The sequence below is a fragment of the Geotrypetes seraphini genome, chromosome 7 (assembly GCF_902459505.1).
Source record: "Geotrypetes seraphini chromosome 7, aGeoSer1.1, whole genome shotgun sequence".
NCBI lineage: Eukaryota > Metazoa > Chordata > Amphibia > Gymnophiona > Dermophiidae > Geotrypetes > Geotrypetes seraphini.
This window is the reverse complement of record NC_047090.1, coordinates 44,675,554-44,691,692: the sequence shown is the minus strand read 5'-3', so window position 1 is coordinate 44,691,692 and position 16,139 is coordinate 44,675,554. Positions and strand designations below refer to the sequence as shown.

Genomic DNA, 16,139 nt, shown 5'->3' with positions numbered 1-16,139 from the left:
ATGCAGAAAATTCTGTGGTAACCATAAACGTGATGGAAGACTGTGAGCAAAGTGCTGAAAGAAAAACATGCAAATATACAAATATATGCAAGCCAGAATGAAAGAGTTATATAAGCTGAAGATATGTATAATGCCAACCTACCCAGGTGGATCAAGTATCGGATAAAACCGCAGACGAAAAACTAAAATTGAAGCTTAATTAATAACTCAAAAAAGAAAATGAAGACATATTTGTCGGTCCTAGAACAAAAACCATTAGATAAAATCTAAAATGTAAAGGCAACACAAAAACATACAGAAGTGTATAATAAAATGAACAGGACCTGAATAGATTTAATACCTCAAAAAGCCAAAAACAAAAATGATAAATAAAAAATATATTGAGCAGTCCTAAAAAGGTAAAACATCAAGTAGATCTAAAATGAAAGAGCAACACAGAGGCACGGCGCAAAAAAAGTAATGAGTGAGAAGGGGAGGGCCTAAATAGGTACAAAACAGCTGTGGATCCAGGCGTAACAAAAAACGGGGAATTTACATAAGCGCTAAAATAACTTTATGGTATTTAGAACACATGTATCTTACGCAAAAGAAAAGTACATGTAATGTACTAAAAAGTACATTTGCTATGTTATGAAGTGCATGTTCTATGAGAAAAAGTACTTGTGGATATTTTACCTTTGAAAATTGGTTTAAAAATTGATCTCTCTCCATGCACACTTACTAATGGGTACTAAAATTATATTTTGGGAACAGTATTCAGCCTCAGCATATCTAGTCTACGTAAACTGGATGTTCAAAAATTTATCCTCAGTCCCCCATTGCTAAAAACACCTAGCTACAAAGACTACATTGGGAATTTTCTGACTGGATCACTGGAAATCAATATTATCCCATTAAAATTAATCTGTGCCTTTGACACATGCCTCTCCGTTCTCTTATTTAACTTTTTGTTCAGACAAAAGTTACCTGGTTTGAGGGGCAGGAAATTGAAAATACTAGGTTTGTCCAAGTAACTCCAGAAGTTACTTGGACAAATCTTTTTTGATCTCTGTTTCCTGTGAGTACTAACTGGTTTTCTTTGTCTTCCAGTAGAAAAAAGTCCATACAGACAGCATGCAGACATAGTCTTGAAGAGAAGAAGATTGGAACCTTCCTAAGGAGCAAAAACTTCACCAAAATTGCTGCTTTTCGCAAGCATTATTTCCATTACAGAATAGATCTTGGATCGTTTCCCTGAAACTTGTTCAGAATATAGCTGAAATGGAACAAGGTTGATATCTAAGCAGTAAAATCACTACCAGGACCTCTGTTCTTGATGTCATTCAATCCACTTATTTCTATAATTAGCCAGTTGGAACAGTAACAGGAATTGAAGCATTTTCAGTGTTGTTACCACTGTAGTCACAAGTTCCTAACTAGTATTCAACTATTTTTATTATTGCCAAATGCCTGTCTACCTTTTACTAAATCTCATACTAATTTAGGGAATATAGGATATATTGCATTGAGTCCTTGTCCTGGAGTACTCCTTGTCCCCTTCTTCCCACTTCCAAAGTTCTTTCGCCTGTTAAAGAAACTCCTGTGGTAATCACCATATATTTTTCTAATAGTATAATGCATGTACATCATTTAAATCAGTTTATTATCTTCAAGATATTGTCCTCTCCTTTACAAACTCTGAAAAGCTATTTGTATCGAGGCAGAAGGAATTGCATGTTCAGGGGAGGGGTATTACTTCAGGTTTCTGCAACAAAGAAAATCTAAAATATATTTTTCTGTTTTTCTTGAAGTAAATATGCTAACGTGAAAATCAAGGGCTCTTGAAGTAAGAATCATTCTATCTTAGGAAGCTCTTACCACAATACTTTTCTTAGCCTTTTTTTCTGCTTGGAACCTGCTTAATAAGAAAAAGAAGGTAGCTACAACATGAAATCACTGTTTCAACTTTTTCTCTAGGTCTTTTGTTTTGAAGATATAACATGAAAGTCTCTAGAATGTTCAGATTATACACTAATAACTAATGGAAAATAATCAACCAGTTGTAGACTGACCAGCATTTTCTGTTTTCCTGATATCATGCATTTGCAATCTTGAGTGCACAGTAATTGGAGCTTTGCCCTGGGTATCTTTTTGCTGAAATGTGTTTTGTTTCTCGTGTTCCAGTAATTATTCTTCTTTGTATTTTATGGTTCCTGCAGTGAAAGTGATTTTTTTAAATTTACCATTAGGTTCAAATTCTGTTTTACAGTACTTACCCAGCACACAGAAGTCGGTGAGCTTATTCTGCATATATTCCAACTATATCTCCATTCTTTTATTTAAAAGGAAATAAAGGCTTTTTATAAATACATGTGTTTTCTAAGATTGATGGAAAACTAAATAAAAACATTTTAATTAGATTGATAGTTTTTATTTTTTTATTCTTTAGGGCAGTGTTATTAAGTTGTGTTAAGCAGTAATGCACGCCTAACACAGCTTAAAATGGCATACTGCTTATGCATTGTTGGTTTTTATTTGGGGGGGCTATTGTAACTTTAGCACATGGCCATTAATAAGGGAAAATTGGCCATTTTAGAGCTGTGGCAAAAAATGCCTTAGTGTGTAGGGCTACTTTTTGCCACAGATTAGTAAAAGGACCCTTAACATACACTGTAGAGCAAGGGTGCCCACACTTTTTTGGCTTGCGAGCTACTTTTAAAATGACCAAGTCAAAATGATCTACCAACAATAAAATGTTAAACACAAAGCACACTTTATGCAGAGAAAATTTTAATTATCATTTGAATTCGGGGTTTTTTTCAGAGGTCAAGACAGATGACTTTAAAATATGCAATTAAGGCTAATGCCAGTGGTATTAGTGAGTTACAGGATTAAATAGGACTGATTATTTAAAATATAGCAATGTTACTTACCGTAACAGTTGTTATCCAGGGACAGCAGGCAGCTATTCTCACTAATGGGTGACGTGATCCAACGGAGCCCCGATGTGGACGCCTCACAAGCAGTCTTGCTTGAAGAAACTCGAAGTTTAGAGTCGCCCACACTGCGCATGCGCGAGTGTCTTCCTGCCCTGTGCAGGGCACGTCTCCTCAGTTCAGATAGGTAGCAGAGAAGCCAACCCAGGGGAGGTGGGTGGGACGTGAGAATAACTGCCTGCTGTCCTTGGATAACAACTGTTACGGTAAGTAACATTGCTTTATCCCAGGACAAGCAGGCAGGTATTCTCACTAATTGGTGACCTCCTAGCCAACCATAATGGGATGGTGGGAGAGTTGGCAACTTCGGAGAATAAATTTTGCAACACTGGCCAAACTGTCCATCCCATCTGGAGAACGTATCCAGACAATAATGAGAAGTGAAGGTATGAACTGAGGACCAAGTGGCAGCCTTACAAATTTCCTCAATAGGTGTAGATCTGAGGAAAGCCACAGAAGCTGCCATTGCTCTGACTTTATGGGCTGTGACTTTACTGTGAAGGAGTAATCCAGCCTGGGCGTAGCAGAAAGAGATACAAGCCGCCATCCAGTTGGAGATGGTGCGCTTAGAGATAGGACGTCCCAACTTGTTCGGATCAAAGGAGATGAAAAGTTGAGCAGTTCTGTGCGGTTTGGTGCGTTCCAGGTAGAAAGCCAAAGTACGCTTATAGGCCAGAGTATGAAGAGCTGATTCTCCAGGGTGAGAATGAGGCTTTGGAAAAAACACTGGAAGAACAATGAATTGGTTGAGATGAAATTCCGAGACAACTTTAGGAAGGAATTTGGGATGAGTGCGAAGCACCACCTTGTCATGATGGAACACTGTAAAAGATGGATCAGCTACCACGGCTTGGAGTTCACTGACTCGTCTAGCAGAAGTGAGACCGATGAGGAAGACAACTTTCCAGGTGAGATACTTCAGATGAGCCTTGTGAAGAGGTTCAAAGGGAGGTTTCATAAGTTGAGAAAGAACAACATTGAGGTCCCAAACCACTGGAGGCGGTTTGAGAGGAGGATTGACATGGAAAAGTCCTTTCATGAATTTGGAAACCACAGATGAGCAGAGAGAGATTTCCCTTGAAGCGGCTGATGGAAAGCAGCAATTGCACTAAGATGGACTCGTATCGATGTAGATTTGAGGCCAGAATGAGAAAGGTGCAAAAGATAGCCCAAAACCGAAGACAAGGAGGAGTGTTGTGGCTCATGATGATGAGAGAGGGTCAATATGCGAAATCTTTCTTTGACCAGGAATTTGTTGAGCACCCTGAGATCCAAAATGGGGCGCAGATCGCCCGTCTTCTTCGGAACAAGGAAGTACCGGGAGTAGAAACCCTTGTTCTGTTGTGACAAAGGAACCGGCTCGATAGCCCCGAGCTGCAACAAGGCCTGGGCTTCCTGAAGAAGAAGGGCGGTCTGGGTCAAGTTGGAAGGATACTCTCTGGGAGGGTGCTCCGGAGGAACTTGATGAAACTGAAGAGTATCCCTCCTTGACGATGGAGAGGACCCATAGGTCGGTGGTGATAGTTGTCCATCGGTGGTAAAAGTGATGGAGACGACCTCCTATCGGTGGAGCAACTGAGAATGGCAGAACGACAGATGTTATGCCCTCTATGAGACAGTCAAAAGGGCTGAGGAGCCTTAGGGACCGTTGATGGTTGAGGCTTCTGATGCTGCTTTTGGGAATGCTGCCTTTTCACAGGCTGTCGGATGGGCAAGGAGGAGCAGGCTTGGGCTTCGGACGTAGGATGGACTGAAAAGATTTTTCATGGTCCGAGAGCTTCTTGGTTGCCGCCTCAATGGACTCATCGAAGAGGTCGGTACCAGCGCATGGCACATTGGCAAGCCTGTCCTGGAGATTGGGTGTCCATGTCAATGGTCCTGAGCCACCGAGCATGCTGTAGCCCGAGCCGAGAGGACTGCATCAATTGAAGCCGGAGTTGGGTCAACGAAGCCAGAACCTCCTGGTACTCAAACTGTGCTCTGGGGTCCAGATAGGGCATGAACTTCTGGAGTACAGACAGGAAGAATTCAAAATATGTGATAAAATGGAAGTTATAATTCAGAACTCTGGAAGTCATCATGGAGTTCTGATAAATTCTCCTGCCAAATCGGTCCATGGTCTTGCCCTCCCGACCAGGTGAAACGGTGGCGTAGACCTGGGAGGGTGAGACCGCTTCAGTGAGGACTCCACAATAAGGGATTGATGGGAGAGTTGGGAGCCATCAAACCCTTTGTGATGAACCGTGCGATACCTGGCATCCAATTTTCCCGGCATGGCGGGGATGGAATAAGGTGTTTCAAGGCACTGCACAAAGGTCTGGTCCAGCAGCTTGTGTAAGAGAAGCTTGAGGGATTCAGCCGGAGGTTGAGGAAGGTGCATAGTCTCCAGGTATTCCTTTGAAAATTTAGACCCTGTGTCCAGGTGTATGTCTAAATCAGTTGCCATCTGCCGGAGGAACGAGGAGAAGGACAGCTGGTCAGCCAGTGCAGGGCCCCGAAAAGGACTCGGATGTCGAGGCCTCTGGATCCAATGAGGAAGGGGATCGTGGTGGTGATAAAGACCCTAGGGTGTCCTTGAGCCCCGGCATCGGAGGGGGTGAAGTAGCTGGTGGTGAATACTCGAGAAAAGGCTGCTTCCGATGAGGCGAGGCTAGTGGGTCTTCGCTGAGGCCCCCAGATAGTGTATGGGGCTGGAAGCGGTTAATCGAAGCAGAGGTGGTTGGCTGGGCTCGCCCCGAGGGACTCGAGCCCTGGTATCGGGTGATTCGGCTCCAATGGAGGCATGGGCAAAGACTCTGCTCCTTGCGATGCATGCATCGAAGCCAGACCAGACGCTCGCAGAGACTCTGCACCCTGTTGAGAGTGTGTGTATCACTGAGGCACCGGAGGCAGCTTGAACTTGCGTGAGGCCTCCGCGTGCCCAGGCTGGATTTGGGAGAGAAGCTTAGGCCCCATGGTGGTGAAGAGCTTGATGAATTGCTTCTCTAGTAAGGTCTGGAACGAGGCCGGCAAGGATGTATCCGCATCAGCAATGGGACCACCTGCACGGGCCTCGCGCTCCTTGGCGGTAGTGTGTGAGTGCTTGGGCTTGGAAGCCTTGGGCACTTTTAGCACTACCGGTGGAATGGGCTACCTGACCTGAAGAGACTGAGGAAGGCATCGCAGTGGGCGCTGGAGTCTGAGCCGGCACAAACGAAGCAGGCTTGAGGAGACTCGAGGCCGCAGAGGTGGGAGACTGGTGTGTGGATGATGTCGAAGGCGAGGGTCCCTTCGATGAGGATGGCTCCGCCGAGGACTCCATGAACAGTGACTCCCACAGGACGCAACGATGCTTGAAAGCACGTGCGATGAGTGTGGAGCAAGGCCGGCACGATTTCGGAAGGTGTTGAGGCCTGAGACACCAAAGACAGGGTCAATGAGGGTCTGTTAGCGAAATTGCACGCTGGCAGTTGGCACACTTTTTAAAACCAGTGATAGGCAAGATCGAAGCCACGGGGCTGCGGCCACGTAGCCTGCCCAGTCAAACGGATGGAAGAAATTTTTTTTTAAAAAAAACAATAAAGAACGACGAATATCAACGATTAAGAGAAAAAGAACCCAAAACCGCGGACTTTAGAAGGCAAAAGTGAAAAAACTTCATGCAGAGAGTTGAAGATGGACTTCGCAGCTCCGCGGAAAAGTAAGAACTGAGGAGACGCGCCCTGCACGGGGCAGGAAGGCACTCACGCATGCGCGGTGCAGGCGACTTGAAACTTTGAGTTTCTTCAAGCAAGACTGCTTGTGAGGCGTCCGCATCGGGACTCCGTTGGATCACGTCACCCATTAGTGAGAATACCTGCCTGCTTGTCCTGGGATAAGCAATGTTACCTCAATAACAACTATACAAAAATAGACAAATATACTCCCACCCCCTCCCCTTTTACTAAACCGCGATAGTGTTTTTCAGTGCAGAGAGCTGCGCTGAATGCCCTGCACTGCTCTCGATGCTCATAGACTCGCTGCGCTAAAAACCGCTATTGCGGTTTAGTAAAAGGGGGCCATAATGCAAAATATAGACAGCAGATATAAATTCTCAAAACAGACATTTTGATCACTAAATTTATTTTTCCTACCTTTTTGTCTGGTGATTTCATGAGTCTCTGGTTGCACTTCCTTCTTCTCTAAAGCCAATATTTCTTTCTTTCTGCCTTTCTTTCCCTCTCCTCTGCCCCCCTCTTTATTTCTGCCTTTTTTTTCTCTCTCCCCCTGCCCCCCAAGCCATCGTGCCAATTCCTCCACTTCCCTGATTCTTTCCCTACCCCTACCCCCAAGCCACCACACTGATTTCTCCCTGTTGCTTCCCTGAGCCGGGCCCACAAGCCTTCACCTCCAATGTCAATTCTAATGTCGTGGAGGAAATTCCAGGCCAGCCAGGCAGCGATTGGATGGCCCAGAACTTCCTCTCCGACGTCAGAATTGACATCGGAGGTGAAGTCTTGTGAGTCCGGCGCTTGTATGCACCAGGCCTGGCTTGGGGAAGCAGCAGGGTGAAAAAGATCTCAAAGGCAACGCGATCGACTCGCGTTGCCTTTGCCGATCTACTGGTCGATCGTGATTGACCATTATCCCAGGACAAGCAGGCAGCTATTCTCACTAGTGGGTGATGTCATCAGACAGAGCCCCGGTACGGACGTCTCACAAGCACGTGTTGCTTGTAGAAACTTAAAGTTTCTAGATGCCCGCACCGCGCATGCGCCGGTGCCTTACTACCCGGAGATCCGGGCGTGTCTCCTCAGTTCTTTCTTTTCCGCGGAGCTGAGAAGTTCAACTTCATCATGCGCTAGCTGAATTCAGTTAAATTTGCCTTCCTTGTCCGCGTTTTTCGCTTTCTTTTAATTACAGTTAACAGTACTTTTCTTTTTCAGTAAAAAAAAAAAAAAAAAAGAAGATTATTTCCTCCGGCGGGTCGAACGGGCCGGCCACGTGGCTCAGGCCCACTGGCTTCGACCTCGCGGCGGAGATTTTCCGGCCTATGTCCCGGCCAATCACCGGGTTTAAAAAGTGCAGCAAGTGCCAACGCGCGATCTCACTCACGGACCCTCACTGGCGCTGTTTGCAGTGTTTGGGCCCTGACCACATCCCGAAATCGTGCAGGCCTTGCTCTACCCTTACGGCACGCTCATTCAAGCGGCGTTGCCTATTGTGGGAATCGATGTTCAAGATGGACGCAGCTAAGGATCCCTCAGCCTCCACTTCATCTGATACCTCCCCGGTTCGGGCGAAACCGGCATCGACCCCTCCTGCATCGAGTGTGGTGAAACCGGCATCGCTCGCCCCGACACCATCCACGAGCTCGACGTCGGTGCCTGCCCCGGTCTCCTCGGTTCAGGTACCTCTTCCTTCCACAGTGCCACCAATGGTCATCAAAGTGCCGAAAGCTACTAAGCAGAAGCACTCGGCCTCGAAGGAGCGCGATGTCCGTGCAGGAGGACCCCCTTTCGGTGCGGATCCCTCCTTATCGGCTTCGCTACGGTCCGTGCTGGAAGCTCAATTCGTTGAGCTCATGCAGACCATCGGACCCGGGCTCATCGCTGCCATACAGGGTGACCTCCCGGTACCGGTCCAAAGGGGCGGTCCGCCCCCTCCCCCTCCCCCACACCGTTCGACCTCGACAACCGACGAGGACGAACGGGGGAGGGCGGCGATGCCCACGCGGCAAGCCTCGCTTACCGACATGCCGCCATTAGAACCCATTACGCCTCCGCGCCAACATGGGACCAGACCTCCGATCGATACTCGAAGCCCTGGGCATAGTCAGGAAGAGTTCTTCCGTACTCCTTACCAGACTTGGGTAGCATCGCAAGAACCCGCATCGCAAACCCAGTTGCGATCCACCGCTTCCAGCCCTATCCACTTGGGGGCCTCGGGAGACCATGCGATGCACAGACGATCTCGATCCCCGTCCCGCCACCGAGACGGGCACCGATCGAGACACTCATCCTGGCACTCCTCACGCCATTCGGAGGTGTCACCGCAGAAAAAATTGCAACGTAGGGGATACCCCTCATCAGAGGTGTCCCCTCCGAGGGGCCCGGAGTACGAGGAGACATCGGTGCCCGATTCTCCTTGCCACTCCCCGATGTCCATGGACCTGGAGGCCTCCTCCTCCTCCAGCCCGTCCCACAGACCGACGCTGGCGGAGCAATTGTCCTTCTCATCATTCCTCCGACAAATGGCGGATGATCTGGATGTGACCCTTGACACGGGCTCCCGATACTCCAAAGAGTATCTGGACACCATGCATTTACCTAACCCTCCAACGGAGTCGCTTCGGCTCCCCTTGCATAAATTACTGGACCAGACCTTCATGCAGTGCTTCGAAACACCGTATTCCATACCGGCGATCCCCAGCAAACTCGATGCTCGATACCGCATCGTGCACCATAAAGGGTTCGAGGGCCCTCAACTCTCCCACCAATCCCTACTGGTCGAGTACTCCCTTAAACGCTCTCATCCCTCCCAGGTCTACGCCTCTGTACCGCCGGGCCGAGAGGGGAGAACGATGGACAAATTTGGTAGAAAATTCTACCAAAACTCCATGATGGCGTCACGGGTGCTAAACTACAATTTCTTTTTCTCTTCCTATCTGGAGTTCTTCTTGCCGGTACTCCGCAAGTTCACTCCGTTCATAGACAACCAAGCTCGATTCGAGTTCGAGGAAGTGGTAGCCTCCCTCTCCCAATTACGCCTCCAGCTGATGCAATCCTCCTTCGATGCATTCGAACTCTCGGCACGCGCCGCCGCAAGCGCGGTAGCTATGCGTCGCCTGGCATGGCTCCGTACAATCGATATGGATCCCAACCTACAGGACAGACTCGCCAACGTACCATGTGCTGGAGCTGACCTGTTCGATGAGTCTATCGAAGCTGTTACCAAGAAGCTGTCGGATCATGAAAAATCTTTTCAATTCATCCTGCGGCCCAAACCCAAACCTCAACAGTCTCGACCTTCCAGGCCACCCCTGATTTACCAGCGGCGTTACATGCCCAGACAATCGCCTGCTGCGAGACAGCCTGCGAAGAGACAACCTCCCCAGAAGTCTCAGCAAAAACCTCAGCCACCGGCTGTACCTAAGGCTCCCCAGCCCTTTTGACGCCCCTCCCGGGAGCATAACTTCGGCCTCTCCCATAGGGGGCCGCCTCCATCTTTTTTATCATCGATGGGAGGCCATAACCACGGACCTATGGGTCCTCACCATCATAAGAGAAGGATACTCTCTTCAATTCCACCGGGTCCCCCCGGACCATCCTCCAAGAGAGTATCCTTCAAGCTCGACGCAGACCACCCTTCTTCTTCAGGAAGTCCAAACCTTACTTCAGCTTCGGGCTGTCGAGCCGGTCCCGTCAGACCAATTGAACCGAGGGTTTTACTCCCGGTACTTCCTCGTCCCGAAGAAAACGGGCGACCTGCGACCCATTTTAGACCTTCGAGCCCTCAACAAGTTCCTGGTCAAAGAGAAGTTTCGCATGTTGACTTTGGCTTCTCTATACCCCCTCCTCAAGCAGAACGACTGGTTATGCTCCCTGGATCTCAAGGAGGCCTACACTCACATCCCCATTCACCCGGCCTCCCGAAAGTTCCTCAGATTTCGGGTGGGAAATCTGCACCTACAGTATCGAGTGCTACCATTCGGCCTATCTTCTTCCCCCAGAGTCTTCACAAAGTGCCTGGTGGTAGTGGCCGCAGCACTCCGGGACAGGGGTCTACAGGTGTTCCCATACCTCGACGACTGGCTCATCAAGGCCCCGTCAGCCCCAGAGGTCACTTCGGCGACCTTGGCTACAACCTACTTCCTCCAGAATTTGGGCTTCGAGATCAACTTCTCCAAGTCTCATCTACAACCCACCCAGTCCCTCCCCTTCATCGGAGCGGTCCTGGACACCACCCGACTCCGAGCATTCCTGCCTCTGCAACGCATGGAGTCTCTTCTTCATCTCTGCCAGTCGGTGTCTACTCGCCAAACCCTACCGGCGAGACAACTGATGGTGCTCCTGGGCCATATGGCCTCCACGGTACATGTGACACCCTTTGCCAGACTCCACCTCAGGATCCCCCAGTGGACCCTGGCATCACAGTGGAATCAGACGTCCGATCCACTATCCAAACACATCTTAGTCACACCTGCTCTTCGGCAGTCTCTACTTTGGTGGATGACCTCTTCGAATCTATCCAGAGGTTTGCTGATGCACTCTCCCCCCCATCAGAAAGTTCTCACAACCGATTCGTCGAATTATGCATGGGGGGCCCACCTGGAGGGTCTCCGCACCCAAGGATTCTGGACCAGTGCGGAAAGACTACACCAAATCAATCTACTGGAACTCAGAGCCATCTTCAATGCGCTCCAAGCTTTCCAACACCTACTTCACGACATGGTAATCCTCATTCGCACAGACAATCAGGCCGCCATGTATTATATCAACAAGCAAGGAGGCACGGGCTCGGCCCTCCTTTGCCAGGAAGCTCTACGAGTCTGGGACTGGGCGGTGCGCCACAACGCCCTACTCAGAGCAGTATACATCCAGGGGGAGAACAACGTCTTAGCAGACAAACTAAGCCGTCTGCTACAACCGCACGAATGGACTCTCCATTCCAGCCCCCTTCACCAAATCTTCACGCAATGGGGGACGCCTCAGATAGACCTCTTTGCGGCTCCCCACAACTACAAACTGCCTCAGTTTTGCTCCAGGATCTACACTCCTCATCGCCTCGAGGCAGATGCTTTTCTACTGAACTGGGGGAAACGATTTCTATATGCGTTCCCACCATTCCCGCTGATCCAGAAGACTCTGGTCAAGCTGAAACTCGAACGAGCCACCATGATTCTAATAGCTCCTCGGTGGCCCAGACAACCTTGGTTCTCCCTCCTACTTCAACTCAGCAGCAGGGAACCAGTACCACTTCCAGTGTTTCCTTCACTACTTACTCAACATCAAGGATCACTACTTCATCCCAACCTGCAGTCTCTCCACCTGACAGCTTGGTTCCTCTCAACGTAACCCCTCACCAATTCTCACAAGAAGTGAGGGAGGTCTTGGAAGCTTCCAGGAAGCCCGCCACTCGACAATGCTACTCCCAGAAATGGACCAGATTCTCCTCATGGTGTGTTTCTAAGTCAAAGGAACCTCAGCGAGCTTCCTTATCCTCCGTGCTGGACTATCTCCTACACCTATCTCAATCTGGGCTCAAGTCCACATCCATACGAGTCCACCTGAGCGCTATTGCGGCGTTCCACCAGCCCCTACAAGGGAAACCCCTCTCGGCCCATCCGGTGGTCGCCAGATTTATGAAAGGACTCTTCCATGTTAACCCTCCTCTCAAACCACCCCCAGTAGTTTGGGACCTCAATGTAGTCCTTTCCCATCTCATGAAGCCCCCGTTTGAACCACTCAACAGGGCCCCTCTTAAGTATCTCACCTGGAAAGTGCTTTTCCTTGTAGCCCTTACGTCCGCTCGCAGAGTCAGCGAACTCCAGGCATTGATGGCGGATCCACCATTCACAGTATTCCATCATGACAAGGTGGTCCTCCGCACTCACCCGAAATTCCTGCCTAAGGTGGTCTCCGAATTTCATCTCAACCAATCCATTGTACTTCCAGTATTCTTCCCTAAGCCTCACTCTCATCACGGAGAATCGGCCCTTCACACTCTAGACTGTAAACGTGCCTTGGCTTTCTACCTGGATCGCACCAAGCCACACAGAACCACTCCTCAACTTTTTGTCTCCTTCGATCCTAACAAGTTGGGAAGACCCGTATCAAAGCGCACCATCTCTAATTGGATGGCGGCTTGTATCTCTTTCTGCTATGCCCAGGCTGGATTATCACTTCCTTGTAAGGTCACAGCCCATAAGGTCAGAGCAATGGCAGCCTCAGTAGCATTCCTCAGATCAACACCAATCGAGGAAATTTGTAAGGCTGCCACCTGGTCCTCGGTTCACACATTCACCTCACATTATTGTCTGGATACCCTCTCCAGACGGGATGGACAGTTTGGCCAAACAGTATTGAAAAATTTATTCTCTTAAGTCGCCAACTCCCCCTCCATCCCACTGAGGTTAGCTTGGAGGTCACCCACTAGTGAGAATACCTGCCTGCTTGTCCTGGGATAAAGCAATGTTACTTACCGTAACAGTTGTTATCCAGGGACAGCAGGCAGCTATTCTCACGTCCCACCCACCTCCCCTGGGTTGGCTTCTCAGGCTAGCTACCTGAACTGAGGAGACACGCCCGGATCTCCGGGTAGGAAGGCACCGGCGCATGCGCGGTGCGGGCATCTAGAAACTTTAAGTTTCTACAAGCAACACGTGCTTGTGAGACGTCCGTACCGGGGCTCTGTCTGATGACATCACCCACTAGTGAGAATAGCTGCCTGCTGTCCCTGGATAACAACTGTTACAGTAAGTAACATTGCTTTTGGGCACCCCTGCTCTAGAGAATAAAACAAAAGCATTGCAACATCCAAAATAATCTTGGAATGTCAGCCCACAAATCCTCTCTCTCCCCCCAATCATTTTGTTCCTTTATACCTCCCCAGCCCTGCTGATTTTTTCCTGTAATTCCACACATTGGCCCATTCTATAGTGTCTCCCATAGATGAATAGGTTTACCAGTAGGTAGAGACTTAGAACAAGTGACACCATCAACACCTTTTCTCACAACGATCTAGAACAATTACTTACGCTTACTACTTATGGGGAATTCAGGAAACACCTAAAAACATATCTGTTCCTGAAATATCTAGGCAGATGACCCGTACAACTCTCTCTCCTCAATAACTGATCCCTTGAGCTGTTAATCACTAGCTTCCACCCTGTTAAGCTCAATCTATTTGTATCATCTTTTAATCTTTGTAAACTACATAGAACTTCACTGTCCTGCGGTATATAAACTGTTATTATTAAATGACTTCACCATTAAGGAAAAGTGGGCTCTGCAGTCCCCATGAAGCCAGTCTCCAGCAGGTGTAGGTGATAAGTCTGTGCAGTTCTAGTTGGTGTTAGCCTCGTTTGAAAAAAAAAAATAATAATAATAATAAACAAACCAAAGGGAAAATACTGAGTTGAATTGGTTCTAATTTGTTTGTGGCTGGACAGGGGTGGGGACCCACAGAGGTCTCCTATAGCATTGAGAATGTTACACTCGAGTGGCCGAGTCCCTCCCCCCATTCCCCCACCTCCCCAATTCTTAGAGGTGCCTCAGCTTGCTCTTGGCCCTAGGGGTGACTACTGCTTCAAGAGCCTGTGGAGTCTGCCTGGTTCCTGGCTTCTTTTTTCCTGTCTGTCTACAATGCATCTGTTAAAAAAATGTTTAAAAAAAGAAAGCTTTTTTTAGTGATACATTTTGCCTTTGGGGTTCCTGCGATGAGCTCGCAGTGCCTTCAGTGGTGTTTGTCCTGCTCCCATCAGGGAGTTGAGGCCTCTGGTATCTGCAAATATTGTTCAACGTCCAAGCCAGCCGGCTTCTCCAATGCTGCATTAGCTTTGACGGGAGTTGCTGCTCTTTGTGGGGATTCCCCTCAGTTCATGGCCGCTAGAGTTCACGGGGATTCCCTTTCCACTGACATGGTTCAAAAGTGTGCAGCTTTCTCTTCAGCCAACATGGGACCTTTCCGGGGAGATTCCCTTTCTGCCAAGAGAGTTGGAATTGACAGAGATTCTTTGGCAGCAGCAGCAAACATGGTGGCTGCTTCTGAGTCTTCCGCCTTGTTGAAGTGCACCATTTTGGGGCCTGTTGCTGGTAGGGTGTGTCCATTTGGAACCAGTCACAGGGACAGATCGGTTCTCTTTTCTGGCAATGTTTGGGTATCCGGTGGGGTTTCTTTTTGCCCCAGGTTTCTTTTTGCCCCTATGCAAAGCTTTTTGCATGCAGATATCTGGGTTTTTTTCTGGAATAGACAGTGTTATGGCGGACCATTCAATCTCTCGGATGGCCCAGTCCCCTTTTCCTCCTCTCAAGAGGCAGTGTTTGTCCTGGGAGAAGGAGAATGTGATAGTGGAGGACCTGGATTTCTCCGCTGGCCTCCCCTTAGGCCTTGGGGGGGGGGGGGGGAATGTGTGGGATGCCCAATGGTGAGATTGCAGATCCTCCTTCAGGGAGGATTCCTCCATGCTTTGCATTTTTCATCGTTAGGAACTCAACAACCAGGTAGCTTCTGTACTATGTTTTGAGGAAGAGCCTAAGGCGGTTCCACAGATGGTGGATCCTCTTATTCAGGGGATTCACAAGGTGTCTAAGTCCTTCCTGTCAGCCTTTCAAGGCTAGCTATCAGCATTTTCTATTGGTTTAACCAATGTCAGTAAAGGCCTATGGGAGATTATATTAAACAGATCTAATCTTGGGCATGTCCGTGCAGATAGACTTTAAAATAATAATAATAATCATCAGTTTATATATGGCAAGGCCATAAAGTTCTATGTGGTTTACAATAGTTTTTTTAAAAAAAAACAAAACCCAACAATAAAAGAAATTTAATAGAACTAAAAAAGTTAAAAGCCAATAATTAGACACACTAAAATGATCAAAATAGTGCATAAGCAGAGACCTTATATTCATGACCTGCATATGGAATTCCCTGTATCTCCTTTACCTGCTGTATAGGCAACAACAAGGGTTCCAAAACAATATAAAAAAGCAAAGGAGATAAGGGACATCCTTGACTAACTTCCCTCTTCAGACAAAAATGCTCTGAAAATGTATTATTAATATATAATCTGGCAGAAGGGGGAACTATACAAGGTTTGAATCTATCTTGGATCCTATCCCAAACCAATCCATTGCTTGATACATGAAAGTCTATTCTACACAATCAAAGGCAGATCATCCATTGTTTTGCTAAATTTAGCATATGAAATGCCAATCTCGTATTATTTGAAGAATGTCTCTGAGCAACGAAACCCGTTTGGTGCATACCAATCATATAAGGGAGAGCCTTGGCTACTCTTAGAGCCAATAACTTAGCTAGGATTTTCCCATCCACATTAATTAAAGAAATAGGCCTGTAGTTTGAAACCAACATGGGATCTCGATTTGGCTTCGTCAAAACAATGGTTAACAATTACGCCATAGTACCTGATATAGAACCCTTAATCAGTTGTGATTGATATAAATTTAAAAGATGAGGCAATAG

General features: G+C 47.8%; 1 protein-coding gene across 4 annotated transcripts in view; it reads left to right on the top strand.

The window, feature by feature from the left end:
- Window positions 1-2,399, top strand: part of RAD52 (RAD52 homolog, DNA repair protein) — a 93,735-nt gene extending 91,336 nt beyond the window's left edge. For 3 of the 4 annotated variants that reach the window (XM_033952326.1, XM_033952322.1, XM_033952324.1), the window contains exon 12: window positions 1,090-2,399. In XM_033952326.1, coding sequence (XP_033808217.1) covers window positions 1,090-1,157 — 68 coding nt within the window. In that variant the 3' untranslated portion in view covers window positions 1,158-2,399. The remainder of the gene's footprint in view (window positions 1-1,089) is intronic. The other variant, XM_033952323.1, reaches the window with a different exon arrangement.
- The last annotated feature ends 13,740 nt before the right edge of the window (window positions 2,400-16,139 follow it).